The following is a 15,189-nucleotide window of genomic DNA, read 5'->3' on the forward strand; positions in this document are numbered from 1 at the left end:
ATATAGAGTATTCTCTTAAACAATAGTATAGATTACTACATAATTTAAGAAAACAAAAATATAATAGCCAAACTTTTTTACTAAACCTAGACCAATAACCAATATATTTAAAAAATATTATACCTAAAAATGAATCTTATGATGTGCAATTTGTGCCTTAATTAACTTATATCCCAAATTAGGATTGACATCATGAAAATTAAAGCAATTTGTGCCTTTAAAATTAATAAACCCAGAATAAGCTTTCAAATTCTTTATTGAACCGTTAAATTTGAACTTGACAAAAAAGGGGCACTAAGAGATATAGTGCATATATTGCTTGTTTGTTACAAAATTTTAGACAACATTGAAAAAATTAACTTAATTTATAACATGTGTAAACAAAATAAAAAGTTTATTAGTTTATCATACATATTACATTATTTTGATTAAGTATAAAATGAGGTTAGGGAATGCATCAATTAATCTTAAAAAAATGAAAAGCATAAGCGGGCGGGCCGAGCGGGCCTAACCATCTTGCTAGGCTGGACTTTGACCCATCAAGCCTCGGACTACCCACTTCGGAGCCGCGGGCCAAATGATGATCCCTATATGTTGTATATGATGCTTTGAAGCTTGAGCTTTCTTGAGTGAAGGATAAATTTTCTTTGTAATTACCATACACTTGCCAGGTATTTCCCTGAAGGCATTGATATTTACTTTGAGAATGTTGGAGGCAAAACGCTAGACGCAGTGCTCCTCAACATGAGAGTCCATGGCCGCATTGCTGTATGTGGAATGATCTCACAGTACAATCTTGATCAAGCAGAAGGGGTAACAAATTTGATGCACCTTGTGTAAAAACGTATCCGCCTCCATGGATTTTCGGTAAGAGATCACTATCACATCCATCCGAAATTCGTGGAGTTTATGCTGCCTTACATTAGGCAAGGAAAGATTGTTTATGTGGAAGACATAGTTGAAGGCCTTGAGAGTGGTCCAAGAGCGCTGGTTGGACTTTTTAAGGGTCTTAACTTTGGAAAACAAGTAGTTGACGTCTCTGCATGAATAAGTTGTTTTGTCAATCGATTTGGTGTGCTTGTGTTTCTAACCACTATAACTTTGTTAAGTGGCTCTTTGGTTTTATTTTTATGTTTTTGGATCCTTTTTGGGATTGCATATGTTAAGTGGTGCACTTTGTCATACAGAAGATATTCATCAATAATAAGGGCTAATTCAGGATTGTTGTCACTTTTAAAAAAAGATGCTTCTGTTGTGTTTTGGAAATAATAAGCTGTAAAGTAGTTCCATGCGTGTTAAACAATATTTTTAAAGTGTTGTTAGTATAAAAAGTTATGTCAAAACCGTTTGGTAAATTTTGATATAAAACTAGTAACTGTTGATAATGACTAAAACATACATGATATGTCGAAAGTGTTACGTGGTAACCATATGGTGGTGGTGGCGGTGGTGGTATAGGTGGAGGTTGAGTTGGTGGTGGTGGTGGAGGTGGAGGTGGTGGTGAGGCGTGCTACGGGCACCAACTTAAATACTAATTTAATGATACCAACCTATGTGGCATATGACATGACAATTTATGTCATATGCCACATCATTTTTTTTATTAGTTAAGTTTTAACAATTTTTTGTCAGAATTAACTTAATTATTTAGTTTTAAATAAATAAATTCTGCTCCACGCCTCCCTTCCTTCTCGGATCTACTACCATGGCCTCCTTCCTCCCCAACTTGTATGCCCTTATTATTACGCACATTGAATTTGGCTTTCGGGGTGTGACATATTTTTACCAATCCCATGAAGCTTTTCTTATCTTTGAATGCTTGAGTGCTAACCATTGTGTGTTTCCCTTGCTTTAGGAAGATTGCCTCACTCAGCAAGAATGCATGGTGAGGTGTTTGTGAATGGTGCAAAATCGGTACATGTACATGGCCACGACACCGATATATAAATGAGAAGAGAATTCCTTGGTCAGTATCAATATTGCGAAACTGTTGCAGCATTGAAGGGTTGTGTGAACTCCTCGATTTCAAGCGAAGTCGAATATTGCTTGATGTGGAAGATGGCTCAAACTAATAAAAATGAGGAAAACGGATCATACCAACAAAAATATGGCAGATGGCCAGAATCAATATAACCGTGGTCAGATTTGGGAAGTGAGGCCATGGCAGATTCGGAGAGGGAGGGAGGCCATGGCAGATCTATAAAGGAATGGAGAAACAGATCACACCTCTTCCCTTCTCCTCATACCACAACTCATCATACACACCCAATCGATTTTGAAATATTACATAAAAGTTGTGATGGCGCTGGAACTGCAGATTCAGAACGTTTTTTATATGCTTCCCACAAGCAGTCAGACAAACCCTTAGAGGACGAGTGACATCATTACCTTCTCAACTTACCAAAGAAAGAACTCCTTCCGAAGTGGTAACCACTTGCCGATGCTCCCAACTACAGAACCAAGTTTCCATGGACACGTGTCACCTCCACAATAGTTTGCACAAAGTCCGACATTGAAACTTTGTGCAAAACTCCCATTTTCAGGGAACAGTACCTAAGGAAAAGGGGTAACTACTTTTCACATTTACTGTTACTCTGCCAAAATTACCACATATACTCGCTGACTTAAGTATTGGAGAGTCTTCGGCAGGTACCACACCAGTGTCCGAAGCTTGACGATCCCTTCTTCCTTGTTTTCTTATGCAAGATCCCTCCATACCGAAGGTCCACAACCTTCTCCCTTGCTGAAGATTTAACACTCCTTTATCTAAGTTAACCCTCCGAAAAAGAGCATCAACACGCGCAGCACTCATTATCTTTCAACAATCTGATTATCTTATACTAGTTAATTTATGGGTTGTTTGATAACAATTTCAATTTTAATTTTTAGTTTTCATTTTCATTTTTTTTGAAAACTGAAAACATGTTTGGTATTAGATTTCGTTTTCAAATTAAAAAAAAAGTGAAATCTAGTTTTCAAAATCACCTTTTTTTTAAAAAACAACTTGGAAGTGTTTTATGTTTTTTTTTTATGTTTTTTTTTTTTTTTTTTTTTTTTTTGTGCACTATTGTTTGTTGGAGTGTTAGTTGACTTTCTTTGCACACCAAGGTTTCCCATATTAACTCATGCATAGATTGGAATTGATTTCCTACTCTAAATAGTATTAGAAGTTATTAATTACCTTACTTAGCCTTCAAGGAATATTGTATTATAAATATGGCCTTCTACAAGGAGAAGAATACACAGAAAATTCTCACCACAATTACTCTTTCGTAATTTTAGCATTATTTCATTCATAAGTTTCACATCACCACACATGAAATGCACTCCGGTTACCAAAAGTCGGTATTTGGGACCTCCCAACTTGGACTTGGTCGCTCAATTCGTGCTTTTGGCCACAATCCCAATCCAAACCTCGTCAACTCCATGTCCAAAGGTCACTAAAAAATAATCATAATTTTAAAAAATTCACCAAAAAATATTACGAATTTTTTGTCATTCCTGCTTTAACTTTACCTTTTGTTTTCAAATGTTGACCCGTCCCAACCCAACTCTCAATGCTCGAAGGGTTCTTTCGTGTAGTTAAGAGTTGGGTTTTCCAAGGTAGGTCTATATTGATTCGAACAACTTTGCGGTATATCTGTGGGTAAGATACTGTTCTCAAAGTAGTAAAGGCTGAACTAAAAGGCTAAATGGGAAAATGAATACTTTCTTTTCTCTTCCTCAAGAAACATACATCCTCACCACAAGAGAGGGAGAGTTGCTTGGTATTTTGTTAAATAAAATAAAATAATTAATAATTGAAAATAGAAAATGTTTGAAAAGGATATTGGGAATAAAGAGAGAAGATGCGGGTGTGAGTAAAATAACAATAAAAGAAAATTAAATCAAAAATAAAAAAATAAAAAAATAATTAAGTTTTGGGGAGTAGAAATCGGGATGGAGGGGGGAGAGAGAGGTTTTTTTTTAAAAATTTTTTATTCGTATTTTAATCAATTTTGATATTGTTGAGGCCCAAAAAAGTTACGGGAAGCCCAAAGACATTTAAAGCCCAATATAACATATATTCTCAGTCATGCGTTAATCCAAGCTGTAATTCGGATTTAATTCATTAAATAAATATAAAATAGTGTACATGTCATGCTAAACTAATAATACATTTTCCCCATGCTAATCACCTATCAAGCTCACATGAACCCAAGTCATGTGATTTACGGGCTTGCATGAGGGATTGTGGTGTGGAAGGTTACGGAGGTCCACAAGGCCCACGGAAGCTCTTGGATAACAGAGACTTTGGGCTAGCTACTTGAGAGCACCAAAGTCCAAGCCCATTACTTAGAGTTCTCCAATGTGGGTGAGCAAATGAGACATTTTTCAAGCACTGCCTTTTACCTATAGGAAATAGTCATTTTCCAAATACCAAGCTTTACCCGTTGGAAACAAGCATTTTCCAGCACTTCCTATTACCCATTGGAAACAAGCAGTTTCCAGTGCTTCCTTTTACCAATAGGAAAAAATCTGTTTATGATACCTAGCTTTACCTATTGGAAAATAGCATGTCCTAGTCCTCCCTTTTAACCATTAGAAATAGGTTGGTTCCAATACCTCCCTTTACCTATTGGAAATAAAGGAAAACCCTCACCCTCTATAAATTGGCACTCATGGCTCAAGCAAAAGGCACCAATTTTTCTTCAGCCAATACTTCCTCACTCGGCTACTGCAAGCATCCCAGCAGCCACCAACCCCCATAAAGCATCACCTAGCTCCAAGCTTTTCCTTCCTTCCAAGCTTTAAACACCATAGCCTTTAAACCTCAAGCTTTTCCTTCCATCCTCCTTCTCTTGAAACTCTTAAATCCCCATAGCCATAGCCACACACAACAAATTATCAACACCAAACTCAAACATATCCAACACCAAGCCAAGCACATGCATTCTCATTTGCTAAACTTGTGGGTCTTTAGCTCCTACACTCCAAGCTCTCATGCTAAGCTCACATAATCTCATACCAACATCAGCAAGTCATCTTCAACTCTTCGTCGAGCTGCCGAAAACATCAACACAAAACATGCAGCCGTTGGAAGAAGAACAAAGTACTCTCCCGGGACTTGCTTTTCCCTTGGGACACTTTGGGCCTAGTTCTCGCTAACTCAGATAAAGGAACAACGAAGTCTTCATTCATCACTCTATGGCGACCCAAGAATCAACAAAGCCCGGATGAGCCTTCGAACGAAAGTGACCACATGCAAAGCTCAAGCTTCAATAGCCAAGCCCAAGCTTTTGGTTCCTAAAAACATGCTTACGACAGCTGCAACAAACAATACCTAAGTCACCATAAGTGATATGCCCCAGCGTCTCAAGCACTTTCTATGCCCTGACAATTCTAATGATCAAGTTTTAGAGTCAAACCAAAAGGCCATTGGGATGTCTCAATTGCCACAATTCCATAATCAATCATCATCAAGCCTCAAGCCTTATTCAAGAAATCCAAGCACTATTCTTTACTCAAGAAGGAAAACATCTCAGTTCGTGGCAAATAGAAGGAAAATACTACGAAGGTACCGGAAGAACCTAAACACTGTCAAGATGAAGTTTCCTTTACCAAGCAATCAAAATTTTTGAAGTGATGTCAAGCTATCAAGAAAAAGAGTAAAGTCACTATGCAACACAACAACCAAAATATGCTTGTAGTAACCAAGATTCAAGCCAAGCAAAATGTGGAAGATAATGATGCGTTGTATGAAATGCTCCTGGAAGATAACACAAGCCCTATAGTCATGCTGCCGGAAGAGTGAACCATCATGCCACTAAATTTGAAAGAGGAGCCCCATATCTGAGTACTGGAAGGCAGCGCAGTGGACTCCAAAACTAAGATCTAGTCCAAGTGACTTAAGGCCTCCATATTGCAATGCTTATTTGCCAACACCTATACCGCTTTCAAGCTACTGCAGACACTATCATGCTCAAATCCTTAAGCATCTCCCATTGTATTTTCATCTTCTAATCTACCAAAGCCCTCATGATTGACCAAGCTATATCTTGATTCAACTCCACCCACTTGCTCTTTACAGCAGCCCAGGCCCATCTGTAGCTGCCGGAACAAAAAAGCCCCAACGTAAATGACAAAACCGAAACACTAAAGCACATCCACCATGCTAAATAGCCCAAAAGCTATATTAAACCACGACACTTTAGCCAATACCAAGCGTACAAGCCAATGCCCAGCATCCAAGCATACAAGCCAAAGCTTAGCGTACAAGCCAATACTAAGCATACATGCCAATGCCAAGCATACACACCAATGCCAAGCATCCAAGCCAATACCAAGCGTACAAGACAAAGCCAAGCATACAAGTCAATACCAAGCATACATGCCAATGCTACGCGTATACGCCAATGCCAAGCATCTAAGCCAATACCAAGCATACAAGCCAAAGCCAAGCGTACAAGCCAATACCAAGCATATATGAGCCCAAGATCAAGCGTACATGCCAATGCCAAGCATCCAAATCAAATACTAAGAATACATGTCAACATCAAGCATACATGCCAACACCAAATATACACGTAAAAACCAAGGAAGCAAGCACGGATGTTTCATGCATATTGAAGAACCAGCCATGTCATGCCACTGCCAATTATTTTGGGCTGAAATAGATTATTGGGCCCATCTCACTGCCACTTCATAGCCCCAATAATCAAGGGGGCTAATGTTGAGGCCCAAAAAAGTTACGGGAAGCTCAAAGACATTCAAAGCCTAATATAACCTATAATGTCACTCATGCGTTAATCCAAGCTGTAATTTGGATTTAATTCATTAAATAAATATAGAAATAGTGTACATGCCATACCAAAATAATAATACATTTTTTCCATGCCAATCACCTATCAAGCTCACATGAACCCAAGTCATGTGGTTTATGGGGCTTGCAAGAGGGATTGTGGTGTGGAAGGTTACGGAGGTCCACAAGGTTCATGGAAGCTCTTGAATAATGGAGACTTTGGGCTAGCTACTTGGGAGCACCAAAGTCCAAGCCCATTACTTAGAGTTCTCTAATGTGGGTGAGCAAATGAGACATTTTTTAAGCACTTCCTTTTATCCATAGGAAATAGTCATTTTCCAAATATCTAGCTTTACCCGTTGGAAACAAGCCTTTTCCAGCACTTCCTATTACCCACTGGAAATAAGCAGTTTCTATTACTTCCTTTTACCAATAGGAAATAATCTGTTTATGGTACTAGCTTTACCTGCTGGAAAATAGTATGCCCTAGTGCTCCCTTTTAACCATTAGAAATAGGTTGGTTCCAGTACCTCCCTTTACCTATTGGAAATAAAGGAAAACCCTCACTCTCTATAAATTGGCACTCATGGCTCAAGTAAAAGGCACCAATTTTTCTTCAGCCAACACTCCCTAACTCAGCTGCTGCAAGCATCCCAGCAGCCACCAACCCCCATAAAGCATCACCTAGCTCCAAGCTTTTCCTTCCTTCCAAGCTTTAAACACCATAGCCTTCAAACCTCAAGCTTTTCCTTCCATCATCTTTCTCTTGAAACTCTTAAATCCCCATAGCCATAGCCACACACAACAAATTATCAACACCAAACTCAAACATATCCAACACCAAGCCAAGCACATGCATTCTCATTTGCTAAACTTGTGGGTCTTTAGCTCCCACACTCCAAGCTCTCATGCCAAGCTCATATAATCTCATACCAACATCAGCAAGTCATCTTCAACTCTTCGTCGAGCTGCCGAAAACATCAACGCAAAACACGCAGCCGATGGAAGAAGAACAAAGTACTCTCCCGAGACTTGCTTCTCCCTCGGGATACTTTGGGCCTAGTTCTCGCTAACTCAGACAAAGGGGCAACGAAGTCTTCATTCATCACTCTATGGCGATCCAAGAATCAACAAAGCCCGGATGAGCCTTCGGACGAAAAAGACCCCAACAGATATAAAAATACCATTTTTCCCCTGCAGTTAACAGAAAAGTTAACAGCCGGACCATTTGTCCTAACGAAACTGAAGTTGAAGAACTACGGGAACCATTTTGAAAATTGAGGTACTCAAATACAAATCGGGTCTAAGTTCAGGGATTAATAAAACAATTAACCCCTGAGTTTATAATGCTCGAGAGTATATAGGAAGAGGACACTCCAACTGGCAGCTATGGAGGAGGCCAAGACTAGTAGTGTCTATTCTGTGAAAGCTAACTTTGCTTTCTTATTATCCACAACTTAGATATATCAATGGCTTCTTGCAAGAACCTCAATTCTTTATGAACTTTCTGCCCTAAAATGCTTTATCTAATAGCTCAGACAATGGTGAAAGAAAAAAAATTGTTGTTGGAATCTTAGCATAATAATATTTTCCAGCCAAAATCAGTTGTTAGATTCTCCAACAGCACAATCTCTTTTCGCAATCACATACTAGTCAATCCTACAGAGCATAAGATCCTACTTTGAGGGGTGGAAAGGAATGAATTCAACTCACCACTATTATGACCAAGGCAATAATTTTCATTTCCATCACATGATTCTAGGTGACCCACAACTCCATACCACCAACCTGCAATATATACAGAAAATCCTATCAAGCAATGGACAATGGGAAATTAATTAATTTCACCTTTTATTTAAGTTTCTGCATATTAAACGAATCTACTTTCATTATATATTTAAGGGAAATGTAAGCCTTTTTTTTCGTTCTTTACCCTTTTTTTTCCTCACCTTAATGGGGCTTGAGGATGTTTGAATTGTTCGCTAGAACTACTTTCATTATCTATTTGAGGCATACTTCATGAACCACATGGATTCTAGGAAGTGATATAGACCTTTGTTTCTTTCATTTGAGCCCTTCTAGCCAACCCGTATCACTTTTATCCCTTGTTAATCACCTTGTGCCTTTTATGTAAGCCTTTTTTTTCGTTCTTTACCCTTTTTTCCTCACCTTAATCTATCATATGTTACCCTTCTAAGGAGTTTTGTACAGTATTTTCGTTGTTAAGGGAGAATTGCACAACAATCATGTGGAAAGTAAAGGATACTATTTCCAAAAAAAAAACCTAATTTCAAACCCTTTTCAACTCGAGTTATTGAGCCCTATGAGTGTTTTACATTTAATTTCGTAAAGCTATGTAGCTTGGGAGTCATTGGCCTAACACTCGCTGCATGGGTTGATTAGAAAGCTAATGAAGAGTTAGAAAAAAAAATTGTGAAAAATAAATAAATTTCAAGACAGTATCAATATGAAGTTGCGTGCTCAAAGTGCAAGATGTTATAATTTTCATGGAAAGCTCTATGAATTCCTTAGAATTTGTTCATCCATATCTTTTTCTTGTTTCACCCGTCACTCTAAGCCCCATTACAACCTTATTTGAAGACTATTCTGCTATTTTCTCAAGGCGTGCAATATATGACTGGAAAGATAAGATAAAGACCTACAATTTACATATTTTTTCAGAATTTTCTCGGAGGAGGAATGATTCCAAACGTGGGTGCAAAGTAACTAACGTGTTATCCTAGTCCAAGTAGGAAGATGAGTCAATTACTTACCCATTTTGGATTTAAGTTTTAATTAGCTGTTTCTTTATTTTTGGGCTGTTGTAAAAGGCCAGCTAAGGTAGGAATAGACGTGTGGCATTTTATTTAAGCATGAGACAACTCCTTTGGGAAGACGCAAAGACTAGGAGAAATTGGAGACGCCGGAAGAGTACCACAATTGGCTAAGTTTTATTGTTTCTTCCTTATGTTTTTGTTTATGTCAAATTCTATGATTATGTGTAACTAATTTTATTTTGCTAGGGCATGATGTATGCCTAGTATGATAATCTAGTTTTCTTATTTTACCTATCTATTGATTGCAGTTTGATGTTAGATTCTTAATCACTGTGCTTAGTACCTTAGTTGATTACCTTGATGCTTGATCACCATCTAGACTTTTAATTGAGTTAATCGGATGCGAATTAGAGTAAATACCATACTTAATTTGAGGTTTGCTTCTTGTGATTAGAATTTGTAATTTGTCTAAAGTAAATACCATACTCCTAGAATTTACATGCTTGTTGGAGGTTTTCACTGATTTCAATATTTTCCCGACATGTGATGCCAACAACATAGATGTTTCAATGTTTCACTATGGAAGCAATCACGTAAGGATTAACATGGCAGGACATCAGACATGAGAAACTAAGAAGAGAGAGAGAGAGAGAGAGAGAGACTTGCCATTCAAGCAAGAGAAGGCCATAACACTATATAGCAATAGCACCGTAAAATAAGATGCAAAGAATGAGGGGGTCATGTTTTCAAGTACCAAAACACGCAAGGGCATTTTGGTAAAGTACATCTGAAAATAAATCAAGGCAAGCAAAGCCGTAGATATCCTCTTCCTGCTACACATAGTATTAGCCTACGTAAGGTCATTACGGCGCCGTTTCCCTTTTTAATTGGCGTAGTTCAACTCATCATCCACCCAAGTTCATTTCGTTCAAAGCTATAAATAACCCCTCAAACCATTCAACTTTCCCACCACCACTCCTCACTCCTTCAACTCATTAACCTCTCTCTCTCTCTCTCTCTCTCTCTCTCTCTCTCTCATCCGCAAATGGCGAACCGTAGAAGCCTCTTTTCTCTCTCACTTATCTTTGTGTTCATGATCAACTCAGCCATAGCCACTCCAGTCACATACAATGTGGCCAGTTTAGGAGCCAAAGCAGATGGCAAGACTGACTCCACAAAAGCCTTCCTCTCTGCATGGGCTAAAGCTTGTGCCTCGATGAATCCCGGTGTCATTTATGTGCCGGCAGGAACGTTCTTTCTTCGCGATGTGGTGTTCAGTGGGCCTTGCAAGAACAATGCCATCACCTTCCGCATTGCCGGAACCCTTGTGGCCCCGTCGGATTACCGGGTCATCGGTAATGCAGCTAACTGGATTTTCTTTCACCATGTAAACGGGGTTACCATATCAGGTGGAATTCTTGACGGCCAAGGCACGGCCTTGTGGGCTTGCAAGGCCTCTCATGGCGAGAGTTGTCCCAGCGGAGCAACGGTAATTAATTCACTACTTTAAATATCATATTCATGACACCATTAAATATCAAATTCATGACACCATTATTTTGTGCTTCATTATTAGTGAGAATTTTAAAGGTCAACGTACGTACAATTTGCTTTATTATTTGCTACCAATTGAATTGAGGGTTTATAAAATAAGTTCAAACTCCACAGAACGTAATCAAATGGACATGATAAATTGTACCACAAGTTTAGCTTGATCAAGTAATTTCGTAATATGTGCAGACTTTGGGTTTTTCCGACTCAAACAACATCGTGGTGAGTGGATTGGCATCCCTAAACAGCCAAATGTTCCATATAGTCATCAACGACTGCCAAAATGTGCAAATGCAAGGTGTCAGGGTTTCTGCTTCCGGTAATAGCCCTAACACCGATGGCATTCATGTCCAAATGTCATCTGGTGTCACAATCCTCAACTCCAAGATTGCAACCGGTGACGATTGTGTCTCAATTGGCCCCGGAACCTCAAATTTGTGGATAGAAGGCGTTGCTTGTGGACCTGGCCATGGAATTAGGTACGACATCAAAATTATATATTTATCCATGATTGATTAAACTAGCTAAATGCATACTATTTCATAATATATGTTATAATGTATATCTTTTTTCTTCATTGCTTAATGACATTTGAACTTAGGACATCTTTCAATAAAGTGGAGATTAATTGATTGCTAGTAGAGATTCATTGCCTACAAAAAGTATATCTTTCTTTTGGGTGGATGTTCTAGTTGTAAATTTAACATTGCTTTACTTGATGGTTCAGCATTGGAAGTCTAGGCAAGGAGCAAGAAGAGGCCGGTGTACAAAATGTAACAGTTAAAACGGTTACCTTTAGTGGTACTCAGAATGGTCTAAGAATCAAGTCATGGGGGAGGCCAAGCACTGGGTTTGCTAGAAATATTCTTTTCCAACATGCTACAATGGTCAATGTCGAAAATCCTATTGTCATAGATCAACATTATTGCCCCGACAACAAAGGGTGCCCTGGTCAGGTAAGATATCATTCATGCTCTAAAAATCAGTTCCCAAAGTTTAATATTACAACTCAATTTTCTCTTCTTCACATTGATAAAAACGTTGGCATCACCAAATTATAACTGTCTAAGTTCGAAACATATCAAAAGCTTTCTTGGGCTTCCACCTAGAAGAGCCAATAATTTTAGGCCCAAAGCAAATCCAATAACTCCTTCCTCCATGGGCTTGCTCTCCTACTACTTACAAAGATCGAGCCTTGCTCATTGTAACCTTTGTAACTTATTAATGGAATTGAGGGTTGTAGCTCAAGTGGTTAACAACATTTACTCTGGTATTCGAAGTCCTAGATTTAATTCCCCTCTTTTCCAATACCATTTTTATCAAAATGACTTCATCGTAGCTTAGCCAAAAAAGCATTGAATCCCATTAAGCCGAATTCCCATGCTATAATACTTGTTCACCTTCTGTTTTATCAAAAGCTGGAAATCTGACTTCGTATTGTTTTTTTTTTCTTTTGTCAATTTTGTTTTTCAATAGGTTTCCGGAGTTCAAATTAGCGATGTGACATACGAAGACATACACGGTACATCAGCAACAGAAGTTGCAGTAAAATTTGATTGCAGTCCCAAGCACCCTTGCAGCGAGATCAAATTGGAGGATGTGAAGCTTACTTACAAGAACCAAGCAGCTGAGTCTTCATGTAGCCATGCAGATGGAACAACTGAGGGTGTGGTTCAGCCTACAAGTTGTTTGTAGAGTGGAAAAATATGAACTGCTTGTAGAAGTATTGAAATCCAAAAGTTTGCCCTCCAGTACTAAGGACAAATGAAAAGTGAATTATACGATTTATAGGAAGAATAAGCTTGTGGCGTTGGCAGCCTATTTCGGCTCCCTTGATCCTGGCCGTTCAATTAGTTTAGTTTGTTCAAACTCGTCCACTTCGATGGGTGTTTATGTTATATGAACTGTTGTAAGATTATGTCCGGAAGACGTTAAATTTACAAGATTAAATTTTATTTTGATGGCTGATGTGGCATTTGACATAGAATTCAATATTCTATCAATTTAATTCACAATTTTATTATAATCGGAAGCACACATTAAATAGTAAAAATTTGGTTCAAGAAACAAAAGGATTTCAACACTCGCATGAACTTTTTGGTTGGAGCATTTTCTCATGCCAAATTTTACCCGTTAAAAATTTATTATGGTATTTTGACATTTTGGTTGGAGCATTTTCTCATGTCAAATTTTACCCGTTAAAAATTTACTATGATATTTTAACATTTCGATTGGAGATGTATAAATGTTAAATATGCATTGATTCAAGATGCATTTTTGTTTCTTATTCTTGAGCTTTGAGCTTTAGGTAATTAACTTGAATGCTGTTGGGCACCTTGCACTAGTTGATTAAAGAAAAATAGACCCGAAGCAAGATTCCTTGTAGTTGCCAATTCGAAGTTTTCTTTATCGCTACATACTTACTGGTCTACAACTTCTCTCTCTAATACATAATTTGACATAAATAAATACAATGAAGAGTGCATTGACTAAACAAAACAAAACAAAAAAGCAGCACGTAAGCACTTACGTGCATTTGGTGTAAAAGCTAAAGGCCTCTGATTTATGTAAGCAGTTACGCTAATCATATTATATTATATGTATCTTGGCTCTGTAATTGTAACGGAAATAACACTGTTTTGTTATTCTCAACCAATAACACAATGATACGTGGAAAAGTTATTTCACGTGTCATTGCGTTATTGGTTGAGATATATCTTTCCCTTTCAATTTTTGTAAACATATATACCAAATGTTATGCTCAAATATATATTAATTGTTAGACATTGTTACCTTAAAAAAAAAAATGTATTGCAAAATACAAGTTTGATCATATGATTAATTTAATTTTGTTGGTGTAAACGTGCAGCCAATATATGGGTATGGAGTCTCTGGGCACCCAGATTTGAAGGCAGGTGACTTAGTTTGGGGGACTACCTATTGGGAAGAGTACAGCCGAATCCCTGAACCCGAAGGCCTGATCAAAATCCAGCACACTGATGTACCTCTATCCTATTATACTGGAATTCTTGGTAACAAGTCAAACCTATTTTAGATCATGATGATATGTGTTGGTTTAGATACGTAAGTGTATTTTTTGTAATTTCATTTCAGGTATGCCTGGTTTGACCGCTTATGTTGGTTTCTATGAAATTTGTTCTCCTAAGAAAGGAGAACATGTCTTCATTTCAGCAGCAGCTGGTGCTGTTGGTCAGCTTGTTGGACAATTTGCAAAATTAATGGGTTGTTATGTTGTTGGAAGTGCTGGCAGTAAGGAAAAGGTACGAACTTGAGAAATCTTTGAACTTCAAATTAATATTATCTACACCATTTTTTCTTGTTTGGGTTGTATTTTGCCGTTGTTATTTGGGCCAACTTTGGTGTTGGTTTGGGTTGGGGCTTCTGTTTGTGTTGTTGAATTGGGTCTTTTAGTTGTTTTTGTAAACTCTGACTTAACCATTTTCTTTGCGTGTGCTAAATTTATAATTTTGACCAGTGTCACGCAGGAAATGTTTCATGCTTTGTTAACAGGGGACTTTAGAGGAGTATTTTATTCAGATGAAAAGTGATTCATTCCTTTCCTTTATGGATTCATCTTGTTAGGTTGATCTATTGAAGAATGAGCTTGGATTTGATGAGGCTTTTAACTATAAAGAAGAGACTGACTTGAATGCGGCTTTCAAAAGGTACATATGAGTAATGATAGAGAGATTAGATTTATAAACCCTAGCGTACCATGAATACAATGAGTTTCAACTCTATTAGACAAGTTGTTATTTGACAGGTGGTATACAAAGCAATCTATAAATGTGATCTCCCTATTATTTTTCGTAAAATACATATTTATTATGTTATACTAGTTTCCTTTAGTAAGAAAAGAAAGGAAAAAAACGATTATAAAGAATTTGTGTGTTGTCAGGGTTCGTTATTCGACTGGGCCAACTCAAAAATTTTGGGTTCGAGTCGAGCCCTCATGGGCCTAAATGGGCCAGACTTTTTGTTTTAGAAAGTCTTTTAAATCTTTTTGTTACACATTTCATTTTTTCAAAAGTGATGGATATAGAGTATTCTTTTAAACAA

The 15,189-nt window shown here is 37.8% G+C and overlaps 2 protein-coding genes across 3 annotated transcripts in view; both read left to right on the forward strand.

The window, feature by feature from the left end:
* LOC18780620 (2-alkenal reductase (NADP(+)-dependent)) overlaps window positions 1-15,189 on the forward strand; it is a 36,467-nt gene that overhangs the window by 20,146 nt on the left and 1,132 nt on the right. Inside the window, exons 2-4 of one of the 2 annotated variants that reach the window (XM_020561178.1) lie at window positions 13,979-14,141; window positions 14,224-14,390; window positions 14,713-14,795. In XM_020561178.1, coding sequence (XP_020416767.1) covers window positions 13,979-14,141; window positions 14,224-14,390; window positions 14,713-14,795 — 413 coding nt within the window. Of the gene's footprint in view, window positions 1-671; window positions 1,202-13,978; window positions 14,142-14,223; window positions 14,391-14,712; window positions 14,796-15,189 lie in introns of those variants that run through there. The other variant, XM_007213941.2, reaches the window with a different exon arrangement.
* Window positions 10,533-13,074, forward strand: LOC18779267 (polygalacturonase). The gene is made up of 4 exons (XM_007213822.2): window positions 10,533-11,047; window positions 11,299-11,588; window positions 11,837-12,065; window positions 12,586-13,074. The coding sequence occupies exons 1-4, from the start codon at window positions 10,604-10,606 to the stop codon at window positions 12,802-12,804; spliced, it is 1,182 nt and encodes a 393-aa protein (XP_007213884.1). The 5' UTR covers window positions 10,533-10,603; the 3' UTR covers window positions 12,805-13,074.

Source organism: Prunus persica, chromosome G4 (assembly GCF_000346465.2).
Source record: "Prunus persica cultivar Lovell chromosome G4, Prunus_persica_NCBIv2, whole genome shotgun sequence".
Lineage (NCBI taxonomy): Eukaryota > Viridiplantae > Streptophyta > Magnoliopsida > Rosales > Rosaceae > Prunus > Prunus persica.